The sequence below is a fragment of the Onychostoma macrolepis genome, chromosome 07 (assembly GCF_012432095.1).
Source record: "Onychostoma macrolepis isolate SWU-2019 chromosome 07, ASM1243209v1, whole genome shotgun sequence".
NCBI classification, from domain to species: domain Eukaryota; kingdom Metazoa; phylum Chordata; class Actinopteri; order Cypriniformes; family Cyprinidae; genus Onychostoma; species Onychostoma macrolepis.
In genome coordinates, this window is record NC_081161.1 from 41,947,873 (window position 1) to 41,974,461 (window position 26,589).

The 26,589-nt window shown below is 35.1% G+C and overlaps 2 protein-coding genes across 10 annotated transcripts in view; one reads left to right on the top strand and one right to left on the bottom strand.

The window, feature by feature from the left end:
• Positions 1–15,962, bottom strand: part of LOC131543383 (ceramide synthase 2-like) — a 30,463-nt gene extending 14,501 nt beyond the window's left edge. For 2 of the 8 annotated variants that reach the window (XM_058780670.1, XM_058780669.1), the window contains exon 1: positions 3,689–3,961. Coding sequence is in view for 5 of the 8 variants with exons in the window: in XM_058780665.1 (XP_058636648.1) it covers positions 6,002–6,447; positions 9,865–10,051; positions 11,275–11,847; positions 13,343–13,487; positions 13,644–13,733; positions 14,774–15,067 (1,735 nt within the window). In the remaining 3 variants the exon portion in view is untranslated. Of the gene's footprint in view, positions 1–2,472; positions 3,962–6,001; positions 6,448–9,864; positions 10,052–11,274; positions 11,848–13,342; positions 13,488–13,643; positions 13,734–14,773; positions 15,077–15,620 lie in introns of those variants that run through there. The other 6 variants (XM_058780666.1, XM_058780665.1, XM_058780664.1 and 3 more) reach the window with 6 other exon arrangements.
• A 25-nt stretch (positions 15,963–15,987) lies between these two features.
• asb7 (ankyrin repeat and SOCS box containing 7) lies at positions 15,988–25,034 on the top strand. Of its 2 annotated transcripts, XR_009271897.1 has the most exons (6): positions 15,988–16,127; positions 16,957–17,033; positions 17,943–18,196; positions 19,775–20,380; positions 23,229–23,614; positions 23,945–25,034. XR_009271897.1 is itself a non-coding variant. In XM_058780672.1 (5 exons), exons 2-5 carry the CDS (start codon positions 16,987–16,989, stop codon positions 23,366–23,368), a joined length of 1,047 nt encoding a protein of 348 aa, XP_058636655.1. In that variant the 5' UTR covers positions 15,988–16,127; positions 16,957–16,986; the 3' UTR covers positions 23,369–23,932. The 2 variants fall into 2 exon arrangements, 1 of the variants encoding a protein (XP_058636655.1); XM_058780672.1 differs by lacking the exon at positions 23,945–25,034 and having other exon boundaries at positions 23,229–23,932.
• The last annotated feature ends 1,555 nt before the right edge of the window (positions 25,035–26,589 follow it).

Here is a 26,589-nt window from a genome sequence, read left to right on the forward strand (position 1 = left end):
ACAGAAATATAAATAGGAGGGAAAACAAAGCCCAAATTCCCTTAATCATCCATCACAATGAGAAAAACCAAAGAATATATTTCTGATGCGCAGCAAAAGATAATTGAGCTTCACAAATTAGTGGCTTTAAGAAAAGAGCTAGAGCAGTGAAAATTCCCATTTCCACCATCAGGGCAATAATTAAGAATTTCCCAGCAACATAAAATGTTAGGAAACTGCCTGGAAGAGGACGTGTGTCTATATCGTCCTAATGCACGGTGAGGAGGAGAGTTTGAGTGGCTAAAGACTCTCCAAGGACCACAGCTGGAGAATTAAAGAAAATAGTTGAGTCTCGAGGTCAGAAAACCTTAAATAAAAATTGTCAAACAGCATCTACATCACCACATGTTGTTTGGGAGGGTTTCAAGAAAAATTCTCACAGCTCATCCAAAAACAAACTCCAGCATATTCAGTTATCAGACACGACTGGAACTTCAAATGGGACTGGCTTCTATGGTCAGATGAAACTAAAAAATGAGCTTTTTAGCAGCAAACACTCAAGATGGGTTTGGTGAACACAGGGATAAAAAGTACCCATGTGTACAATGAAATATACTGCTGTATTTTTGATGTTGTGGCCTATATTTCTGCTGGAGGTCCTGGACATCTTGTTTAGACACATGGCATCATGGATTCTATCAAATACCAACAGATAAAAAAATCAATAAGTGACTGACTCTGTTAGAAATCTTATAATGTGCCATGTTTGGATCTTCCAACCGTACAATAATGCAAACACAAACCTCAAAAACAACACAAAAATGGGTCACTGAGCACAAAACCAAGCTTCTGCTGCCATTCCAGTCCTCTGACCTGAACCCTGTAGAAAATGAGTGGTGAACTGAAGAGAAGAAGCACCATCATGGAGCTGTGAATCTAAAGGGTCTGGAGTGATTCTGGATGAAGGAATGGTCTCTGATCTCTTGTGAGGTGTTCTCTAACCTCATCAGGCATTATAGGAGAACATTTAGAGCTGTTAAACTGGCAAATGGAGGTTTCAAAAAGTATTGAATAAAAGGGTGCCGTTAATTGTGGCCAATGTGTATTAGAGAAAAACATTTATTTCATAATGATATTTCCCCCCATTTTAAATTCTTATTATCCAATGAAAGGTTAGATTTTTGTGATTTTTTGGGATTAACAATGCAGATTAATTTTCACAGCCTTCTTTGATCATATTTACCAAGGCTGCCGATATTTTTAGCCATGACTGTATATATATATATATATATATATATATATATTAAGCAGCACAACTGTTTTCAACATTGATAATCGCACATCAGAATGATTTCTGAAGGATCACACTGAAGACTGAAATTCAGCTTTACATCACAGGAATAAATTACATTTTACAATATATTTAAGATGGAAAACAGTTATTTTAAATTGTAATAATATTTCAAATATTTTTTTTAATAAACTTACCATCCCCAAACTTTTGAACTCATAACTAAATGTTAACCATTAGTTATAACTGTTTTTTGACATTTTAATGTATCTGCTTATTCCTTTCACTATAATATAATTGTTCCTTTCTTATATTTTGACTTTGATCAGACAATACGAGCAGCACACAATGGCAGTCTTTCTCTGTGACTGTACTATGACCAAGAGAACGGCCAGAACACCATGTCAACTGAACATAACAAAGATCTCAGAGTCTGTTTGAACAAGACACTGAGTAAACAGAGCTGCCTCCACGTGTACAGATCACACAGAGTTATTATCACCCGTCCCTTCAACCCCATTACTGCCACACTATCTCCTTTCTTAACCATTTCTGATAACAAGAAACTAGGATAGCTGAACAGAATCAAATTCAAGAACTGATTAACCTGAGCACATAAAAATGTTCACACACTACAACACAAGTTGGAATTTGTAAGACACATTTCAACAAATACAACAGCTCATTTCAACTTTAAAGATTCAAAGAGACCATACTGGTGTTCAACAATGGCTAAAGTTCAAGTGTCAAAGATTTACTTCTACTTTGAGCAACAATCTAGATCTTAAATTTTCACACCAACAAAAGCATCTCGATTAAAGCTGCTCAAGAACTTTCTAATTAAATTTGGATTAGATTTCAGGAACAGCAAGAAGAATTTAATAAGACCAAAGCAAAGAGGCATTAATCTACTTATGAATTATGATATGAAACATACCCCGAAGCTTCTCAAAATGCTCAAAAACTTCAAAAAACCTGTAAATAACAGTAGATCTCAGTCTTAAAACTCAAAAAAGTTCAAACAGGCAGGTTTCCACATGCTTTACTCTTCATTAGAGTCTTTTAATAATTTGTGTTGTTTAAAACTCAAAACAATGATTAGTACCAAATCACATTGCAAACCTAAAAATGTAATGAGATTAGAAAAACCAATAGACCAAAATAAAGACATGTTAATCTACTAATTATAATACAAAACAAACCTTGAAGCTTCTCAAAATGCCTAAAAACCAATAAAAAAAAACAGAAAAGCTGGAATTGACGGTATCTTCCAGTCTTAAATCCTCAAAAAGGTTTCCACATGCTTTTCTTTCCAAACATAAAAGTCCTCCTTATTTTCTCCATTTGTCTTGTTCGTCAGTGAATGCAGACTGATTAAGTCACATTGCAAACATGCTGTATTCCCAGGAACACGAAGAAAAACCAACACACCAAAGCAAAGAGAAATTTAATCTACTAATGAAGTTTCCTCAAATGCCCAAAAAACAATAAAAAAACAACAACAGAAAACCTGGAATTAATAGTACCATCCAGTCTTAAAACCCAAAAGCTCAAATAAAAAGTTTCCACATGCTTCACTTTTCATTAGTCGCTTTCCAAACATAAAAGTCTTCCTTATTTTCTCCATTCGTCTTGTTTAAAACTCAAGTCAATGAATGAATGAAGTTTCTTAAAATGCCTCAAATAACAACGGAAAAACCTGGAATTAACAGTACTGTCCAGTCTTAAAACTCAAGAACATCTTTCATAAAAGTCCATCATGTTTTCTACATTTGTCTTGTTTAAAAATCAAGACAATGACTGAAGAAAGAGTATCAAGTCACATTGCAAAACCTAAAGAATTTAATGAAATCAAAAAACCCAACACACCAAAGCAAAGAGACGTTGATCTACTAATGTAGTTTCTTAAAATGCCCAAAAAACAATAAAAAAGTAACAAAAACCTGGAATTAACAGTACCGTTCGGTCTTAAAACTCAAAAAAGCTGGGTTCCACAAGCTCTACTTTTTATTAGAGAAACTTTCCAAACATCTTTCGTAAAAGTCCTTCATGTTTTCTCCATTTGTCTTGTTTAAAACTCAAGACAATGACTGAAGAAAGAGTATCAAGTCACATTGCAAACATGCTGTATTAACAAGAAGAAACAATTTAATACTAATGTGGTGTCCTAAAAAACAACAATAAAAAAACAAACAAAAAAACAGAATCTTGGAATTAATAGTCCAGTCTTAAAACTCAAAAAAAAAAAAGCAAGTTTCCACAAGCTCTACTTTTCATTAGAAAAACTTTCCAAACATCTTTCAATAAAAGTCCTTTTTATTTTCTCCATCCGTCTTGTTTAAAACTCCGATTGCATTGGCTAAGTCACAGTCGCTGGCATTGCATTTCACCCAAGGTCAAGTAAAGCCACACGCTTACCTCTGCTTCCTGTCAGCGGTTCAGGTGAATGTCTAAACTCACGGTGGGAAAGTGTGTAACATGACAGCACGGCTGCGCTGGAGGCCCACAGGAACGCTCTTTGTTTGAAATACTTTGCGGTCACACCCTGCTTTAGTAGCAATTGACTTGTTTCCTCCCCTCCTCCTCACCTTCCCGAGGTGAACGGGCATTCGGTGGCTTCGCTCATGCACACGCAAAAACTGCGCCCTAAGGACTCACCTCATTTGCATTGTGCAACTGATAGAGCTGCGCTGTGAGGGCGAGATCAGCGGTTCACTCGGCCTGATAACACAAAGCACAGGCAGTGACTCAGTGCCTCGCACACATTCATTACCTGGAATTCAGGAGACACCTTTAGTTATTTGTAGCAGTTGATCTCAACTAGTGTCACTTCAGGACACAGATTTTACATTGGACATCAAGCAAGAATTGGTGCATAAAAAGTGAATATAAAACTACCAGTAATGCACTTCATCATGAACTGCATTGATCCAACAATATGATTAATTATTAACATGACACAATAGAGAAATATGCAATGTCAATCATTTCACCCACAACACAGTGTGTTGTTGTTTTTTTAAATATGCAAGTGAACCAATATTTAATCATATTCTCTTTTTCCCTTTTTATCTAATTTAGCTGACTTCTGCTAAGCAATATAATTTGCACCAAAATTATTTTGATTTCCTTACTGATCATATAGTTATTACATTAAATTATTTGTGCTCTCCTTTTTGTTTGGGGTCAGTAAGATTTATTTTAAGATTAAGAAAATGCTTATCAAGGCTGCATTTGTTTACAGTAAAAACAGCAGTATTGACATTAGAAATATTATTGCAATTTAAAATTGTTTTCTATTGTAATACATTTTAAAATAGAATTTATTCCTGTGATTAAAGCTGAATTTTCAGCATCATGGCTCCAGTCTTCAGTGTCACGTCATCCTTCAGAAATCGTTCTGATATGCTGATTTGCTGCTCAAGAAACATTTACTATTATTATCACGGTTGAAAACAGTTGTGCTGCTTGATATTTTTCTGGAAATTATAATATGACAATTTTCATAAATATAAAACAATTTAATCAGGTTTATTTATATTGAGGAGCTAGAAGGTTTTGTCCTTTTGGGATTCTTGATTAGTTCAATTAATTAAATGTTCTTCAATAACATTTAATGTGAAGAGAGTCTAATTATCGAACAAGCCTAATCATGACATTAAAATGAGCAACAGCTGTGTGGTCTACTGTACTGATGCCTTTCCTTCTGAAAAGCTGTTGGCAACAGGAATGGCTGTTGATTCTGGATATTTGCATATAAACTGATGGAAATGAACTTGCTCTCATTAGCTGGTGATGTAATTTAAATGCTAATGAGGATGGTGTTGAGCCTAATCCCCCTTCCCAGTCCCAATAAACCTGCAGTTTATATACTATATACTGCACTCACACTTACAGTTTTCACCTTTTGAGCAAAAAAAACTGAATCAGGGACCGGAGTCAAATATTACTAAATTATTAGAAATATATATATATTATAAATATATAATGAGATTATTTAAAATGCCATGGAATGTTGCAATAAATAAAAATATAATAAATCAGGCATGAAATTATTTTACAGGAAAAAATTAAAGTACAATGAAATGTAAGAATGAATAAATAAATAAACCGAAAAATAACTATATTTCATCATGAGAGCTGACACATTTTAAAGCATATTTCATGTCCTTTTTTTAACATGAAAAAAATAAAAGTACAAATGTACAGTGAAAATGTACAGTTAAGCATAAATAAAGCTTGAAATGAAATGAAAAATGAAATTTGTATTTCATGATGTCCATTTCCATTTGACATGAAAATATAAATGCATTTAATGCTTTATTTATGCGTACATTTCATAATTCTTTTTTTTTTAACATTCCATGTCATATTTCATAGTTTCATTTTTTTTTTTCATTGAGCATTCCATGTTGTATTTTATCATTCCATCATATATTTATTTTATTTAATCTATTAAATCCTTCCATAACAATAATTTTGATGCAAAAATTATTTTTGTATGTTTATTCATTGCATTAATTGAGCAGGTCATAACAGGTGGACATTTCTGATCAGTTTTAATCTATCCTCGTTCATTAGCTTTAAGTCAAAGCTAACTAAGCACGTTTCTCTGGGGTTCAATGCTGCTTAGTAGTTTTAGGAGTGAGGTAGGGTTGTAGGGGAAGAGACCCCTGTTATGTAGTCTGGTTACAGCGGTCCTCAAGTCCATAAGACACACAAACACTTTACCCAGCAGAGAATCAGATGCATGTTCAGTCTGCACTTGTTCCAGCGCCATTCCAGATTGAGTCTCAGTCTTCCCAGAGTTCCTGTCAGAAACACGCTCTTCTGCCTCCTCGGATTCGTCTGAGCTCCCATAATCAACCAGTCGTGGGACATCGTTACCTGTTGACGATCTAGTGCAGGGAACAGCAGAGGGATCTTGACCGGACGGATCGGCTCTTCTTCCAGCACCATCACAATCTTCAATATGACGACAAGAGCTACAGAAGGCCGTCCGGTCCTCGCGGAGAAGCTTCAGGTAGCGGACGCAGTACTCCAAGAAACACGTCTCGGAGGAGATGAGGAAGTCCAGCAGCACGCTGTGGTCGAAGGAGAGGGAGCGGAGCAGAAGTATGAAATGACAGTGAGGGTTACAACCCCAGACACAAACCCTGGAGTCTGAGCAGCTCAAACTGTGAACAAAATAAAGGAATATATGTCATTAACTTACTTTTATGTGTTAAAACATATTCTTAACAAATAAAAGTTATTATTAAATATATAAGTTAAGATGGTAAAACTTAGATTAGGGGACATATTCACTATTAACTAAGAGTTTTCCCTCAATGAACTCCTAATTTTCTGCTTATTAATAGTTAGTTGGGTAGAAGAAGAAGAAGTAGTTTTATTTATATAGCACCTTTCCATTGCTCAAGGTCACTTTACATAGGCAAGGCAAGGCAAGGCAAGTTTATTTATATAGCACATTTCATACACAATGGTAATTCAAAGTGCTTTACATAAAAGGAAGTGAAATAGTCATTAAAAATAATAAGAAATTAAAAATAATAAAAATCACAACAATAAAAACAAAGTGATTTAAAAATTGATTTTAAAGAAATTTAAAACATTTAAGAATAGAAAATGATTATATATAGTGCAATCAGTTCGGACGTAGCACAGTGCTCATTCAACAAATGCACAGCTAAACAGATGAGTTTTGAGTCTGGATTTAAAAGTGGCTAATGTTTTAGCACATCTGATCTCTTCTGGAAGCTGGTTCCAACTGCGGGCGGCATAATAGCTAAAAGCAGACTCCCCTTGTTTTGTGTGAACCCTTGGTATTTCTAACTGACTCGATCCTAATGATCTGAGTGGTCTGTTAGGTTTATATTCAGTGAGCATATCTCCAATGTATTTAGGTCCTAGGCCATTTAGAGATTTATAAACGAGTAAAAGTACTTTAAAATCAATCCTAAATGTAACTGGAAGCCAGTGTAAGGACCTGAGGACTGGTGTTATATGCTCAAATTTTCTGGTTCTAGTCAGAATCCTGGCAGCAGCGTTCTGGATGAGCTGCAGCTGTCTAATGGTCTTCTTTGGAAGGCCGGTGAGGAGACCATTACAATAATCCACCCTGCTGGTGATAAAGGCATGAACCAGTTTTTTGACTGGAAACAAAACATCTAATTCTTGCAATGTTTTTGAGATGATAGTATGCTGATTTAGTTACTGCTTTGACATGACTACTAAAACTAAGGTCTGTCTCCAGAAACACCCCAAGATTTTTGACTTGGTTTTTAGTTGATTGACCCCTAGAGTCAAGGTATGCATTCACCTTGATAACTTCATCTTTGTTTCCAAATGCAATGACTTCAGTTTTCTCCTTATTTAACTGAAGAAAGTTCTGGGACATCCAACAGTTTATTTCATCAATGCATTGGCAGAGGGAGTCAATGGGGCTGTAGTCATTTGGAGATAAGGCTGGGTAAATCTGGGTATCATCAGCATAGCTGTGATAGGCAATTTGGTTCTTTCTCATTATTTGACTTAGTGGGAGCATATACAGGCTAAACAAGAGGATTGAGCCTTGTGGGACTCCGCATGTCATGGACGTCCACTTAGACTTATGCTCTCCTATACTCACATAATAACCTCTCCCTTCTAAGTATGACCTGAACCATTTGAGTACCATCCCAGAAAGCCCGATCCAGTTTTCCAGTCTCTCTAGAAGTATGTTATGATCAACAGTGTCAAATGCAGCACTAAGATCTAGTAGTACCAGAACTGATATTTTGCCTGAATCAGAATTGAAGCGAATATCATTTATTATCTTAATGAGTGCTGTCTCTGTGCTATGATGTGCTCGGAAACCAGATTGAAAATTGTCCAGGTATCCATTTAAGTTTAAGTAGTTGTTCAGCTGATTAAAAACTACCTTTTCAATAATCTTACCTATGAACGGAAGATTTGATATTGGTCTATAGTTGTTCAACATTGTGTTATCAAGATTGCTCTTTTTCAGAAGGGGCTTAACAACTGCAGTTTTCAGGGAGTTTGGAAGTTCACCACTTCTAAGAGATCTGCTTCTAAACAGTCAAGCACACTTTTGAAAAAAGATGTGGGAAGTGTGTCAAGATAGCATGTTGATGATTTAAGGTGCTGTACTATTTCTTTCAAAATTTTGCAATCAATTTCTCCAAAAACAGACATAGTCACTTCTTTTTGAAATTGCGGTCGAATCTGTGTGACCTCTGCAAAAGTGGATATGCCAATCTCCTTTCTGATATTATTGATCTTCTCAGAAAAGAAGGAAGCAAACTCATTGCATTTACTGTCGGAGAGCATTTCACTGGGAATCTGACTTGGGGGGTTTGTCAGTCTCTCCACAGTAGCAAAAAGAGTGCGAGAGTTGTTTAAGTTACTGTTTATAAGGTTTGTATAGCAAGGTACATAGTGCTATACAAAACATTTGCACACCCAAATAGACAATACAAACACATAAGGCCAAATATAGCCACATTATCCAAAATGCAAACATGAACATTGCTTAATATGAACCCTTTAACTTAACATGCTTAACATGAAGGTTTAACATGGGTAGCTGTTAAGTTTAGATATGGGGTATGATTAAGTGATCTTGAATATGGTCATGCAAAATAAGGCATTAATATGAGCTTTATAAGTACTAATAAACTGCCAATATGCTAGTAATATGCATGTTAATAAGCAACTAGTTAAGAGTGAGAATTGGTCCCTATTACTATTTGCAGATAGACACACAGATAGTTTTTTAAGAATTAATTTTTTTTGAAACTTTTTATTGAAAAAATGGTAATACTTTACAATAAGGTGTCATTTGTTAACATTAGTTAATGTATTAACTAAAATGAACAAACAATGTATTAATACAATGCTGAAATTAACATTAACTAAGATTCATAAATGCTGTAGAAGTATTGCTCATTCTTAGTCCATGTTAACTAATGTAAACCTTATTGTAAAGTGTTTCCGAAAAAAATAATACTTCTGTTCAGCAGGGATGCATTCAATGGAATATTTTGAACATTTAAATGGTTACAAAAAATCTATTTCAAATAAATGCTATTCTTTTGAACTTTCTATTCATCAATGAATCCTGAAGAAAAATGTATCAGTTTCCATATGAAGAAGCACAACTGTTTTCAACATAATAATGATAATTATAAGAAATGTTACTTGAGCAGCAAATCAGTATATTAGACTGATTTCTGAAGATCATGTGACACTGAAGACTGGAGCAATGATGCTGACAATTCAGCTTTGATCACAGGAATAAATTACATTTTATATATATATATATATATATATATATTATTCAAATACAAAACAGTTCTTTTAAATAGTTTTTGCTGTATTTTTGATCAAATAAATGCAGCCTTGGTGAGCAGAAGAGTATATTAATACACCTGACGTATTATCAGGCAACAATTGAGTCTACTTCGAGTAAATATTGTAACAAAAAAAATTAAATGTACATTTAATTTCAGCAATGCTGTATACGTCTATAGATATTAGCACTGGCCCCAGAATTACCCTTTATAACAGGATGTATAAAACCAATTCCAAACCTTTTCTGATATAAATACAATCCAATCAAAGTCTTGGCTGATTCCATCATGTCGTCATCCTGTTCAGCAAATACTACAGACACCCAGGAGCAGCTGTGAGCGTCTGGAGACACCAGAGTCCCGTGACGCTGGAGGAAGGACATGAGCTCTGTTAAATACCCACAGACATCAATGTCACTCTGAGATCCTGAAGAACACAGGAAAGACACACATTATGCAGTGATACGTCGCCCTCTGCTGGTGAACATCATTAAATGGCATGTTTCATTATATATGAGCCGAGGCGAAGCACTAGACATTTATTATTCCAACATGTCAGTTGTACACCCAAACAAAGGCTGCATCTGAAATTGCATACTTTCCTAATATATAGTATATGACCAGAGTAGTGTTTCTGAAAACAGTAGGCAAAAAGTTACGGGTGACATACTGTTTCTGCCGTGATGAGCCCAATGGAGAAGATTTGTGAATAGCAGTGAAGAACTTATATAGAACTTACTTACATTTTAATGGTCACTAATTAATTACTTGTCCAAAAGAAGTTCCTACTCAGAGAGTATGCGATTTTGGATGTGGCCAAAAATTCTTACAGTCAAGTGATTTCCAAATGCTTTGTGAATCAGTGCATCCAAATCATTCAAAAAATGCAATTCATTTGTGAACAGGACTGTTATGTTATGGTGTTAAGGTGGCACCAGTGTTTTAGTAGTATTTAGCATTTATTAATATTTTGAACTAGCTAGTATTTTTGTATTTTCAGTTTTCGTTTTTTGTCCTTTTTATGTGCTTTCGTCATTCTTATTAGTTTTTTTTATATTTCTATTTAGCTTTTATTTAGTTACATTTATTTATATAATTTTTTTAGTTTTATTTTAGTTTAATAATTTAGTATTTAATTAGTATTGTTCGAGTATTTCAGTTTTTCATCTAATATTTATATTTTATTTTCAGCTTTATTTAAAAAAAACAAAAACAAATTTTAACGTTTTTGTTGTTGTTGTTTTTAAGTAACAATACAACACAAAATGGCACTGCTCATTCCAGAAGTATCAAAAATGTCATTTTTTTTATTTATTACAAAAATATTAAGCAGTGTTATATCTAGACTTGTTTCATATTCCTTAAAGATAAATTTAACTTGCACTCTATTAAAGCAGTAAGGGTGTTTTAATACCCAGCAACCATTTAGAACACCTTAGCAACTATTTATCAACACTGTAGCATTCGCTTAGCAGTCACTACCTTAGCAACCATATAAAACTGTTTTCAAACTTTCAGATATCAAAAATACTTTTTTTTTCCTTTCAGTCCAGACTTTGTTAAGCCAGCATGTAAAGTTTGTTTAATGAGCTGTCATGTTCTAGCTGTTAGTTTTAACTGTGAAGACGAATGAACTCTAGTATGAGTTACCTTTCCATGGAGGGGACTGAATGTTTATTTCTAGTGACTTCAGCAGAATCAGGCTCACGGCTCTCAGAATCACATCGTCCTTCTGCGTCCCGCTGAGACTCACATCACAGTTCCCACCAAAGAAACTGGCTTGAGCTTTCACAGGGACTTCCTTCAGCCAGCCTGCAGTGACTTCCTGTAACACTCCACCTGCCATGATCAGAACGTCCTCCGTCAGGCCGTGATCTTCATGTGATTCACACCGAACTGAAGCCCAGTCCTCCCCGGCTCTCCGCAGAAGACTTCTCTTCAGAAGAAGCAGCGCTCGTTTCTTCACCAAGTACTCCACCTCAGCTCTCACGACGTGAAGCAGCGCTCGCGACTCAACGAATGTGACTCTCTGAACTGAAGAACAGACTCCGAGTCTGAGCCGGGCAGCGCTGAGCACCTCCAGGAGGTCAAAGAACTCACACATGGTTTTAGAAAGATTCACCGGTTCTCTTTCGTGAGGTTCCTGTGTGTCTGGAGTCAGAAGGTTGGTGTACAAGCAAGCGATGGAGGAATCCAATCCAGAAAGAAGCTTTGTCAAAACATCTACGGGAAAAAAACAAGCAGCGGGGATTAAGAAATCATGTCCTCTGAAATGAGAAGACAAAGTTTGGTTGTTTTAGTCCAATGTAAATCCATGCTCGTTTTATGTCTATAGTAACACATTATATTAAACCTCTCATCTCAGTTATACATTTCTAAATCATTTTTATATTGCTTCAAAAATAACTACAATATTTTGTAATCCATTTGTTACTACAAGCTGTTGTTTGACTGCCATTCTAATAATAATGATAAGAAGAAAACTGTTATTTTAATTATTATTATCATTATTAATATAATATTTTTATCAATATTATTAATAACAACTACAACAACGATAATAATAATAATAATAACAATAACAATAATGTCACCTTATTTCCATTATTATTTCATGTTGGAGGGTACTGGTTTATTATTATTATTATTATTATTATTATTAAAACGATAATGCCCAACATGGAAAAAATGGGTTTAAGGTGGCATAATAATAATAATAATAATAATAATAATATCACCTCATTTTTGCATGTTGAACAGTTGTTATTATTATTATTATTATTAATAACAACTACAACAATGATAATAATAATAATGTCACCTTATTTCCATTATTATTTCATGTTGCAGGGTACTGGTTTATTATTATTATTATTATTATTATTATTAAAACGATAATGCCCCAAAAAATGGGTTTAAGGTGACATAATAATAATAATAATAATAACACCTCATTTTTGCATGTTGAACAGTTGTTATTATTATTATTATTATTATTAATAACAACTACAACAATGATAATGATAATAATAATAATGTCACCTTATTTCCATTATTATTTCATGTTGCAGGGTACTGGTTTATTATTATTATTATTATTATTATTATTAAAACGATAATGCCCCAAAAAAATGGGTTTAAGGTGACATAATAATAATAATATCATCACCTCATTTTTGCATGTTGAACAGTTTTTATTATTATTATTCCAACATGGAAAAATGGGTTTAAGGTGACTTAATAATTTGAGAATAAGGTGATTTAATAAATATAATTCTCAAACCATTCTTTTTTATGTTGGAAGGTATTGTTTTATTTTTATTGTTATTATTGTTATTATTATTATTAATAATAGTCATCAAATGTTTGATAAACACATTATGCTGAATATACACACACCAATTTAACCAGATGTAACTTAGCAACTAATCATCATTTCTTGTTTTTAAATCATTGCAAGTTCATTTAGGCTCAGATGTAAGTGAAAATGATGATTTCTGAGAGGGTGAGATGTTTACATTGTAATTACTCCATCTTTTCTACCAGTTTTACATATTCAGTCAATTATCCAAATTTTCTCCTGAGGTCCTGCCTCTCTCGCCACCTCAGATAAAATCTTGTGTAAGGTTCTAGGTAATTCCACTCCAGATAAGTTACATAAACATCATAAAGCAAGTCAGTCTGAATCATCTGTCTGCGTGTGAAGACTCTTCTGTACCTCTCTGATTCGGGCCTGTGTCTCCTCTCAGCACTGCTTTAATCACAGCGGTCAGGGACCACAGACAGGAGTCCAGTTCACTGCAGGACACTGATTTCTCAAACACTTCAGCAAACGCTTGTCTCCACATCCAGCTGCGGCCTCCCTGAAATCAACAATTACAGCACTTAGTCAAGAGAGAAACATCAGGAAAGAAAAACAGAGAAAACGCTGAAACCGTATAATACTCAGATGGATTACTAGATGTAATATATAATAGCACATGTTGGAAGTTATCTTAATGTCCAGCACCAATACTCACAGTGATGCAAATGTCACTGATGATATAGACTGACATGCACTTTGCAGATAAATGAGACACCAGCTTGTCTTGAGATCTGAGGAGAGAGACCTGCATCAAGACATCAAACAAGTCAAAACATATTCCACTGATAAATATGAATATATAAATCAAATAACAAAACATTTATATTACAAACTAAATTAAGCTCATTAATTATTATAATTTTTTTGCATTGTGACATTCATTTTATTTAAATGTTTTACTTTTTTGTGCAATATATATATTTTGTAACATTATACACTATACCATTCAAAAGCTTGCTTGGACTCAGTATATTTAAATCATTATATATTTATCATTCAATTATGAAATTATAGAAATGAATTCTTTTTAGTTAGCAAGGATGCATTAATTTGATCAAAAGTAATGATAAAGACATTTATAATGTTACAAAATATTTCTATTTCAGATAAATGCTGTTCTTCTGAACTGTCTATTCATCAAAGAAACAAAAAATAATTATATTTAGCTGTTTTCAACATAATAATAATAAATGTTTCTTGAGCAGCAAATCAGCATATTAGAATGATTTCTGAAGGATCACGTGACACTGAAGACTGGAGTAATGATGCTGAAAATTCAGCTTTGATCACAGAAATAAATTACATTTTAAAATATATTTAAATAGAAAGCATTTATTTTAAAAAGTAAAAATATTTCGCAATATTACTGTTTTTCCAGTATTTTGGATCAAATAAATGCAGGCTTGGTGAGCAGAAGAGACTTCTTTAAAAAAAAAAAAACATAAAATCTTGCTGTCCAAAAACTTTTGACAGGTAGTGTACATGGACAACTTTTATATAAATACTTTTTAAAATTATTTAAATCAGCATAAATTGAAAGCAGCATGGATATATATTTATTTATATTGATGTATAAATAAGACGATGTAAATATATAAATAATATATACATTTAAAAAAAAAAAGATGTTGTAATGGATATATTTATAAATAAAAATAACATTGAGGTAATGAGAATTTTGTGGAATAAATGTGCTTAACTGTGAAATAAAAAATCTTTAAAAATGTTCTAAAAACAGGCTTACTTTTTATTAATCAAGATGTAATATTATTCGATTTAACCTACCAGTTTTGCCATCAGATTCATTTCTCCAAACAGCCTTCTCGTCACATCTTCATAGAATACTGTGGCATCTTGTGGCAGACTCTGTGCCATCAGTCTGCTAATGATGCTCTCAGTAAGAGTGAGACACAAGCACAGGAGGTCTGTGTGTGTGACGGGCGGCGCAGGAGCGATTGCTGTTTGACTCATAACACATGATGAGATTCTGCTGGCCAGCTCTTCACTGCTCAGGCTGGGAGCAGATCCTGCACGTAACAGCCCAAAAATGTCTTGGAGATCCAATCCTGAGGCATCCATGATGAGACACTGTGAAAATAAAGGGCCAAAGAATGATCATCAAACAAGTCATGCTTAAAACGCATGCTTAAATGAAAATACATGTTCAAAATACAGTTCATTTCAGTTACAGTCAGACGTGGCCATCTCTTCAACCTTCACAGACCCTTCATTCAGACAATTCAACATCAACAAACCTAAATATGGACAATGATTGACAGGCAGGGAGTGTTTCTGATTGGCTAAAAAAGGACGGGCCATTTCCTGACTCTCTTTTCTAGCGATGCACAAAAAAATTATATGCCTGTTATTAACAATTTTGACTTTGTAATTCTCCAAGAAATGACAAATTCAGTTGGACTTAAACATATACCCTGAAATCGGTCCTGAATGTGTTTACTTTAAATAAGCAGCAATTATGGTTATATTTAATAAAAACACGAACGAATTAAATCATAATACAACACTACACACAAACTCAATTACTGGTATAAAGTACTTGTTTAGGATATTTTGTGCCTTTCCATAAAAAAAAAGACAAAAAATATTTGATGATAGTATCTTCATTGCTTACATGATCTATGATGCATTTCCAATTTTCCCGATATCCTTTATAATTTTCCCGAAATGCCACTGTATCAGTCACTGCAATTTATCTCCTTGGCAAGTTCATAAATAGAAAAATAACCTCATGTTTTGAGGGCCGCGAAGTTTGACTAGAGATTTTCATGTATAGAATTGTGATTGAATCGTGATGTGTAGAAAAATGCTGCGTTAAATCATAATTCGTACTATAATGAAGAGCTTTTATAACTACTCATTTAAAATCCTGGGATCTTTTCTTCAACTGTGATACAAAATCCGCTCCGCTACAAGAAACCGTACACCTCCGTCCATAAACCACATGTAGTGCTGTTTGCCACTATACAGCCACAATTGTCGCAAAATCCTGACATTCGGCGTATTGTTTTGCAGCAGTGTGATGTAGTTGTGACGTATTTGACAGCTGGAATCTGATTGGCTGTTGCGGTTTGAAGCCTTGGAGATGATGTTCATGGCTCCCTGACTGTATTTGTACTCTGTATGTATATCATATGTATTTTATTTCACGGTCTCTCGAGTCTTTTTTGTGTTAATTAGCAGATATCGTTAATTTTATCCTCTAGCCTCAGGTTAAGAGAGTTTGAGTAACTTTAAAATCAGTGTTGTTGTGAAAATGGTCAATAACCGCTGGCTAAATGCTAACTATGCTAATGCAGTAACAGTACATGTCAATCAGAGAGTTTGTCAAATTCTCCTTCAGTTTAATGATCGGTGTCAGGATTATCATATCAAATACTTCAGCGACATTAAATTAAATTACGCCAGTCTCCAAAAAGAGCCGCTTTAGTATTTGTTTTAGGCTGGTTTTAGCTGCCACAGCTGGTTTAGCACACCAGCTAACAGATTCATTGTTCTCAGTGCAGCAGCTACAAACATGACTATTCACCTTTTATTTAACATTATTTGAGGTGTTAAAATGTTTAAACTGCCGCTGATGGTATATATCACGTATGTTTGCGAACATTTGCGTTGTTAAAGGTAAATGTAGGTGTGCAAATGCTCGCTGCAGCTGTTTTTTTAGATGCTGAAAGACAATAACACAGTGAACTGATGGGTGACAGTTAATATTTACTCCTAAACAGAGAGATGATCAATGTAACGTGACAGATAAGTGTGTAAATGAGACTGCATCAGATAGGTGTGGCTTAATGATTATTATGCACGTAAACATGCATATTTTATCCATATAAATGCATATATTATGTAAATGATGAATGTTGTATATAAAGGAATCATGTGTATACATTCTTAAATCATGAATATGTGTATTAGAATGATGATATTTCTATATCACTGTGCATGTCTAGAATGGAGATCTGAAGTGGATGTGAACATGGATGCAGAACGCAAAGGCTGTTTCAAAACTACAAGACATTAATGAACGGTAATTTTGGCTCATAGCTGAGCTTTCTAATTATCTGTAGGCCATGGCCATATGTACATGGGTGTGTGTAATTTCTGTCATTTTTGTAGTATATAATAAATGTGTTGTCTAAGCTTGTTTATGGTTGGTTTGAGGGTTTTGGCTTCATGCAGTGCAGCTGACAATATCTCATTACTTTTCATGCAAGAATATTGTTATTATTTTAACAGTGATGTGTGCAATTATTTTCTTTCAAACTGTTTTTCGCCTATATTAATGTTTAGCCTATATATTTGTTTTTTGTTCATATCTATCATCTTGTCCTGTTAATAATATAAAGAAAAAATCTGCATATAGTATTTATAATAATAACTATTACAAATGTATTGTTTATAAGATTTTAAGAACATTGACACTCTTGTAACAAATAAAATTTGGCAGGAAGTGGTCTATACTCGCATTCACATTATTATTTAATTTATTTATTCGATTTTTAAATTACTGCTCATTTAATGCTGTGTCCAGTAGCCTAATTAACAATATATATATTTTTTTTTTTAGATTTTACAATTTGATTGTTGGGTTTAAGATTTTATTAGCAACAAAAATAATTGCCAGAAAATTAATTTGCTAACTGGGCTGCTGGGTAACACATTTAAATTAACAGTAATTCCAAAAGATTTAATGCATTTGTTTTTCTTTTTATCTCTATAATGAAGCGATGTGTAGAGAACAAATGAATGAGGTGTAGATATTATAATCCAGATTGATTTCCCTGGAATATGTAAACATTATGACTATGTCAGAAAAAATGGTTTTGCATTTCTTTTAAATCTGGTATGCATAATTAATAAATCGTCCTTTGATTCAAACTGATGAGCTTGTCTATCAGTTGCCTTCATAATGTCACGCATGCGTGTTTGTCTGCAGGGACACAGGAGCGTCTGAGCCCCGTACTGCGAGATGTGACAGGATGCTGAACCATCACTGCAGAAGGAACCCAGAGTTACAGGAGGAGCTGCAGATCCAGGCGGCGGTGGCGGCCGGCGATGTCTACACCGTCCGCAAGATGCTGGAGCAGGGCTACTCGCCCAAGATCAGGGACGCCAACGGCTGGACGCTGCTGCACTTCTCTGCGGCGAAGGGAAAGGAGCGCTGCGTGCGTGTGTTCCTCGAACACGGAGGTAAAGGCTGGTTTAGGACAGTGGCGAGATGTGCAGCAGTGATTTAAAGTGTCAGTTGGTAAGAAAATCTAAAATGACCAGCCTAGTTTGACATTTACTAAAAACTGTGGTTGGTTTGCTCAATGTGACTCTTAAAAAAGATGTCATAGGCAAAATGTACAAGTTTCTTATTTCCACACAACAAAAGCAGTAACTTGATCATTTAAACTGCCAAGGTTTAAAAGTGACAAAAAAGCATGAAAAAGTTCTGTTTTGTGTGTATTAATCACTATTTAATTGTAAATGTGATCCCTTTTCAAATGCAAATTTGATTTCAGGTACTTTATTGTCAATGATAAGCAGTTTATATTTTACTCTCTTACACTCTATTTAGGTTCCCTATCTTGTCATTTCTTTTGCCTTGAAACACTAAAGTGGTGTTGTGATAGACGATATGTTCATGTTTAGGTGTAGTAATGCATGCTAGACGTTAGAGGGCGCTATGAAACAGGGCTGTTTTTGTCGAAACATCTGCAGATAGAATGATCCACAATCAAGTGTTCAGCTGTGCAGCCATCTGTACTGATTGAGATTCAGAATAAATTTACAAAGACCGTCATCAGAATAATCAATACCATGATATAGTGCTTTGATTAAAAATAGTAACATTATGCAAATGTTTGCATACTGTGCCTCTACACAAGCTAATTATATACATCAAATCTGTTATCTTATTTGCCATATATGGCCAACTTAACATAATGTTAAGGCTGTCATGATTTAGCGTGGTTATCATGATCATTGAAAGTCTATAAATATCTCTAATACAACTTAAAATATACCTTAATAATATAACTTTAAAACTCATTGAAACGTTATTGAATTTATTTTAGTAAGTATAAATGTTTCAGGTTCACATATAATGTTAACATTTCACGTATTTCATTCTATAAATGTATCCTCACAAGGGCAAATTCTGTAAAAATGTTTGTTAAAATCCTTATTCGTTAGTCACAAATTACTGGAAAGCGATTGGATAAATCATGGAAATTCTTTGGTCAAAAGCTTTAAGAACACAGAATTATGAAATTTTAGCTAGCTAATTGTCATACAAAAAAATGTAATCAGCGGTTAGTTATGTAAAGTATCTTAAGTCCATTTCTGTTCACTTCTTTTCTATTTTTGGTTAATCCAGCCCTCATAATATAATAATGCACTATTGATTTTTATTATTTTGAAGTTACTAATTTTGTTAATATTTTTATTAATGCCATTTATTAATATGAAAAAGAATTATTTATATATATATATATATATATATATATATATATATATATATATATATATATATATATATATATATATATAAAATTATGCATTTGCAATGCATTGATCCTTTAATTTATTCACTTTAATATGCCAGTTTAAGATTTTAACATTCAAAGTGCATTCTAAAATGTCCATTGTCAGAGTGCTCACGGTACTGCAACAAAAAGTAGGACAAATAATAGTACATTCCATGCCGTTTTTATATTTGCTTATGTAATAATCATAGCAGGCTTTCATTGGTTCAGATTTGTCATGTGTCTGTCTCTCCAGCGGATCCCACAGTGAAGGATTTCATCGGAGGCTTCACCGCTCTGCATTATGCTGCCATGCACGGCCGTGCCCGCATCGCCCGCCTCATGCTGGAGTCCGAGTACCGCAGCGACATCATCAACGCCAAGAGCAACGACGGCTGGACGCCTCTGCACGTGGCGGCCCACTACGGCCGCGACTCCTTCGTGCGTCTCCTCTTGGAGTTCAAAGCCGAGGTGGACCCGCTCAGCGACAAAGGCACCACGCCGCTCCAGCTGGCCATCATCCGCGAGCGCTCCAGCTGCGTGCGCATCCTGCTCGACCACAGCGCCAACATAGACATTCAGAACGGCTTCTTGCTGCGTTACGCCGTCATTAAGGGCAACCACTCATACTGCCGCATGTTCCTGCAGCGCGGAGCGGACACTAACCTGGGCCGGCTGGAGGACGGCCAGACGCCGCTGCACCTGTCGGCCCTCAGAGACGATGTGCTGTGCGCGCAGATGCTGTACACTTACGGAGCCGATACGAACACAAGGAACTACGAGGGCCAGACGCCCGTGGCTGTTTCCGTCAGCATGTCTGGCATCAGTCGGCCCTGTCTGGACTTCCTGCAGGAGGTCACAAGTAGGTTCACCTTCTCTTTAATTAGGGAGGGTCTCGGTATTTTATGTGACAGTTTTGAGGTCAATCTCTCATTGTTTTGCGCCACCAACTTTTTGCGCAAAAACCTATATTTAAAATTTTTTATTCTTTAACATACATACACACACACACACACACACACACACACACATGTGTGTGTATATAATATATAAATAAATATATATGTATATTAGGGCTGCAAAGCGATTAATCGATTCAAAATAAAAGTTTATGCTTACATACTATATGTGTGTACTGTGTATGTTTATTATGTATATATAAATACACATATATGTATATATTTAAAATAAATATTTGTATGTATTTGTATCTATGTAAACATTTGTATATAATTTATATTATATATAAACATTTTACATATAAATCCATCATTTTTCCTTAATATATACATGTGTGTGTGTATTTGTATATACATAATAAATATACATAGTACACACACGTATAATATGTAAACAAACTTTTATTTTGAATCGATTAATCGCGAGTAATCGTTTTGCAGCCCTAGTGTGTGTGTGTGTGTGTGTGTGTTATTAATATTATCATTTAATTTGAAATATTGTCATTTTTAGCAACAGTGAATTAGCTTGGGGAAAAAACATTTTATTAAACAACATTTTTATTTTTTAACAACAACAACAAATGAACTTGATTACTTAATTAAATACCTCAGTATTTATCATAATATTATATATTTTTGTGATATATATTTATTTATTTATTTTAATTGTTATTAATATTGTCATTTAATTTGAAAGATTTTTATTTTATAACAACAGTAATGAATTAGCTTGCTGTAGAACATTGCACATTCTAATACGCTCATTCCAGTTAATATTACAGCTATACATTAGAAAAGAGCTCCAATCAAGTAAAACATGAAGCATTAAAACTCCAAGGGTTAATGACGAGAGTATCATCAAAGGAGCTCATATTCCCTCTTTTCTCCAGAAAAATGTCAAATCTCACGGAGAGCAACGGCCGTTCTGTCAATCTGTAAGTTGAGCAATGGCCTAACCGCCTCCCGAGCGAACGGCATTATGATCTCTATCCCCCACACAGAACAATCGGCCGTCTTAGAAAGCGAGCCGTGTTACCTGAAGCACTAATGAGCAAGTACGCAACAATGGCCACATTCCTGCGCTTCGCTTCAACTTTGATATCACCATATCAAAGCCACCTGTCGCAGACATTTACTCGCTGTCAGCTCATTCAGAGCGATCCCATTTCACCCTGATTATTTATTAAAAAAGCACTTCGGCGGCTGTATTTACATCGAGGACTCTTTGAGAGCATGACTTCATGTCTTGAAGGGAGTGATGGTGCGCTGCGTGAGAATACGTGTTGATTTCATTTCTGTCTCTCTGCCGTCACCTATAGTTGAGAGCTTTTGCTAAGGCATGGAGACTGACAGAAGACAGGGGCTGCAGATGGCCGTCTCCAGCTCTTTGTAGTGGTTTTTCCAGCTGGCTTCATTTGTGTGCCATATTGTGTTGGGAAGGGAAAACGGGCCCATTAAAACTGATAAACTCTGTGCACCGGGTTCCTGGAACTCATTGCAGAACTTTCCTGATATCCCTTAATACGACAAATGGACAAAAACATTTTGTGTGTGGTTTTTTTTTTTTTGGTTTTTTTTACTCCCCTGATGTCCACTTATGAAGTTTTCTGTGCCAGAAATAATCATTTTTCATGGCCATTTTTTTTCTCTCTCTAACCCTTTGAATTAAATGTGTTTTTTGCTGCTGTACTTAAAAATTATATCTGCATAGACATTTTATATCTGCTCCATTTTTAAATAATGGGCTCTTTATGACAAAATGATAAATTATTTTGTTTTTAATTAGAATTTTGATTGATTTTGATTTTTCAATTCCCCTATCATCCACTTATGTTACTAAAGCTTTTTTTCCACCCTAATGTACACTTAAAATGTTGGTAAAGTTTGAATTTTTTTTCTTTCCCAGAAACGGTTGTTTTTCAAAGCCTTTTTTCTCTCTTTCTGACCCTTTGAATTAAACGTCTTGTTTTTTTGCTGTTGTACCTAAGAAGTCTGTAAGACATCAGCAATATAGTATGCAAAAGTAGTTTAATCTACTCCTTCCTTAAATAACAGGCTCTCTGTGACAGATTCTACATTTATTATTACATTTATATAGTTATTTGCACAACATCTATAATAATAATGCATTTTATTTATGAAGTACTTTTGTCAATCCCAAAGCACAACAGTACAAAGAATTGTATAATGAAACATTGAAAATACAGTAAAGTAATACAAATATTAATTGATAATCAGCAATAACAATGAGCAGATTTTAAAAACTAAATAAATAAGAGAGACTATAGACTCTTAAAACAAGCCAATGTTGGGTAATTTCTCATTTCTATAAAGATGTGGAGCTAAAACAGAAAACTCAACCACCTGTAGTCTTTAATTCAAAGTCTTTCATTTATATCTGCTTAGTTTAATTCTTAAGGCAGACATTTCTGTCTAGTGAGTTCAGTGCTTCTGCACACACTGTATTAAGTTAATTTATTCAGTGTATTTGACGTAAGACACAATAAACATAATAAACACCCCTCTAAGTCAGTTGTAGGACACACATGTTGCCCCTTAATAATACAATTAAAGTTTCTATTGTAAGTTTGTTATATCTTTTAGACTGTAGCGCCACATCTTTTGTGTGTTTTTGTTTTTGTTTTTTTCTCTGTTATCAAATTGAAATAGTTGTGTTCAGTTAGGAATGCAGTCAGATTTGATAGACTCTGGACGCCGCTGGTGTTTAACCTGACACTCGTTGTGTTTCAGGGCAACCCAGGACTTTGCAGGATCTGTGCAGGATAAAGATTCGGCAGTGCATCGGCCTGCAGAGCCTGAAGCTTCTGGAAGATCTGCCCATTGCCAAGGTCATGAAGGACTACCTAAAACACAAGTTCGACAGCGTTTGACAACAGCCGACCAACCCTTAAGACTCTATGCAAACTCTCTTGATTTCTACTCAACCTCTGGGAGCAGGTGCAGCTTTTTGTACAAGCAGAGTGAAATAACGACTGTGGATCGGAGCACTGTAATGGCCACGTTGATTCGTTCACTGAAGGTGTCGTGGAGAAATTCCTGACCCATGAGAGAAGAAAAATGCAGACGTTTGATTTGTACCAAATATCTTTTTTTGCTCTTAAATCAACAAGGCCTTTGTAAGTATGAGACTTTTTTTCTATCAGCTACATTCTCAGACAAGGAAAAGATAAAAGCTAAGCTATCCAGAGAAATTGGCAAATGTTCAGGTCACCCTCATAAAAAAAATGCATGTGCTATTGTCATTTTTGCTGTGAAGAAATCATTTTCAACCACAGTTTTTTTTTTTTTTTTTTTTTGGTGCGTTAAGTTAATGGAATCCAATTTGTTCGTATTTAAAAACAAATTGTACCAAAAAAACCAACAGGCTCTCAGCTTTTCTCTGCAAAGATTTAAAAAAATAATAATAATTTCGGAGAATTTATTTAATTTTTTTTTTTTTTACAAAGTGTTCCAGATCCAGTATCAGAGGTGCTTGGCTTTAGTTTGCATTAAAAGCTGAAGAAAAAGACCTCGTCACAAGAGGACTACATAGGTGAACATGTATTACGTGCATAAATCATTAACGAACTTTATGTAAATAATTGTGTCATATGTACAGCAGATATTTTTAGACTATTTAAGCCACATGCTTGCGTTATCGAAGTGATTTGGGGGTTTGGTTGAGTGCTTCTGTGTTTTTTCATGTGACCTGTCAAGGGCTTTGATGTGGGAACGTCCAGATCTGTAATTAAATGGAATATTATTAATGCTTAATTGGAATTGGCCATCATTTTCCTCTTATTACGCACATGAAAAATCTCTTACATTTTTGCAATCAGTAACTTAATATTCTCATGATTTTTTTTAATATATAATGATTTGAAATGCACTTAATTGTTTCCCTGCAAAATATAAGCATTAGTCAAAGGTCTGGATAGCATTAATTTAGTTCAATTCATTTGGCACCTCTTTGCACGTCAGATCGCAACTTTATTTTTGATCTCTTCCCCCTAAAATCTCAATCAAGGTGAGAGTGTTTTGTGGGAGAGACTCTCTCTGTTACTGTTACTCTATTTTCTCCGAACCGGTTGGAACACTAGCTGCCTTTCCTTCAGTCCGTGACGCAGTACAGCCACAGCATTTCACCACATCATGAACACACTTCAAGTGCATTAAAGTGACCTGCCACAGCATTTAAATTATTTCTTTTGAGTTCAGTTTAGGGCGTTTGTTGGGACTGAAAGCATCTCTGGATGACTGCTTGCTACCATAATGTATTCAGAAGCAGGTGTGGAGGACTGATTTGAGAGCAAGGGAATGTTATATGGGATTTGTCTTTACTAATCGGAAGTCTTCCACAACTTCAACTACTGAATGTATATATTCTGCTGTTTCACATGTACATGTGTGTGTGAATAAATGGATCTCATAATGTCCCCGTTTGTTATTTTTCAAAGTCTTATTGCTGTACTTTGAAGCAGTAATTGTGCCGTGCTCATTGATTTGCATCCATTTTTCTAGAGTTTGATGACTTTCTAATAAAATGTCTGAGAAATATGCTGATTTCACTGAATTCATTGTTCATTTGGTAACTGTATTGTCTTCTAGGTTTTGCTGTCATTGCAGTTTTTAATTTTAACTCCAGTACAGTCAGCCTTAAAAACACTGTTTAATAATCACTGGTGGTTAAGTTCATTTTACAGGAATCTTTCAGGTAAGACGCAACATCAAATCAAAATTGACCTTATTTATCTACAGTGGGGCAAAAAAGTATTTAGTCAGCCACCAATTGTGAGAGGCCTGTAATTTTCATCATAGGTATACCTCAACTATGAGAGACAAAATGAGAAAAAAAATCCAGTAAATCACATTGTAGGATTTTTAAAGAATTTATTTGCAAATTATGGTGGAAAATAAGTATTTGGTCAATATCAAAATTTCATCTCAATACTTTGTTATATACCCTTTGTTGGCAATGACAGAGGTCAAACGTTTTCTGTAAGTCTTCACAAGGTTTTCACACACTGTTGCTGGTATTTTGGCCCATTCCTCCATGCAGATCTCCTCTAGAGCAGTAATGTTTTGGGGCTGTCGCTGGGCAACACGGACTCCAAAGATTTTCGATGGGGTTGAGATCTGGAGACTGGCTAGGCCACTCCAGGACCTTGAAATGCTTCTTCTGAAGCCACTCCTTCGTTGCCAGGCGGTGTGTTTGGGATCATTGTCATGCTGAAAGACCCAGCCACGTTTCATCTTCAATGCCCTTGCTGATGGAAGGAGGTTTTCACTCAAAATCTCACGATACATGGCCCCATTCATTCTTTCGTTTACGGATCAGTCGTCCTGGTCCCTTTGCAGAAAAACAGCCCCAAAGCATGATGTTTCCACCCCATGCTTCACAGTAGGTATGGTGTTCTTTGGATGCAACTCAGCATTCTTTCTCCTCCAAACACGACAAGTTGAGTTTTTACCAAAAAGTTCTATTTTGTTTTCATCTGATTCTCCCAATCCTCTTCTGGATCATCCAAATGCTCTCTAGCAAACTTCAGACGGGCCGGACATGTACTGGCTTAAGCAGGGGGACACGTCTGGCACTGCAGGATTTGAGTCCCTGGCGGCGCAGTGTGTTACTGATGGTAGCCTTTGTTACTTTGGTCCCAGCTCTCTGCAGGTCATTCACTAGGTCCCCCCGTGTGGTTCTGGGATTTTTGCTCACAGTTCTTGTGATCATTTTGACCCCACGGGGTGAGAACTTGCGTGGAGCCCCAGATCGAGGGAGATTATCAGTGGTCTTGTCTTTCATTTTCTAATAATTGCTCCCACAGTTGATTTCTTCACACCAAGCTGCTTACCTATTGCAGATTCAGTCTTCACAGCCTGGTGCAGGTCTACAATTTTGTTTCTGGTGTCCTTTGACAGCTCTTTGGTCTTGGCCATGGTGGAGTTTGGAGTTGGACTGTTTGAGGTTGTGGACAGGTGTCTTTTATATTGATAACAAGTTCAAACAGATGCCATTAATACAGGTAACGAGTGGAGGACAGAGAAGCCTCTTAAAGAAGTTACAGGTCTGTGAGAGCCAGAAATCTTGCTTGTTTGTAGGTGACCAAATACT

Bases quoted from the DNA above. Each gene is read 5' to 3' on its own strand.
- asb7 (XM_058780672.1), top strand. From the start codon at position 16,987: ATGCAGAACGCAAAGGCTGTTTCAAAACTACAAGACATTAATGAACG. The intron at 17,034-17,942 runs GTAATTTTGGCT...GTTTGTCTGCAG, and splicing joins CTACAAGACATTAATGAACG to GGACACAGGAGCGTCTGAGC. The intron at 20,381-23,228 runs GTAGGTTCACCT...GTTGTGTTTCAG, and splicing joins CTTCCTGCAGGAGGTCACAA to GGCAACCCAGGACTTTGCAG.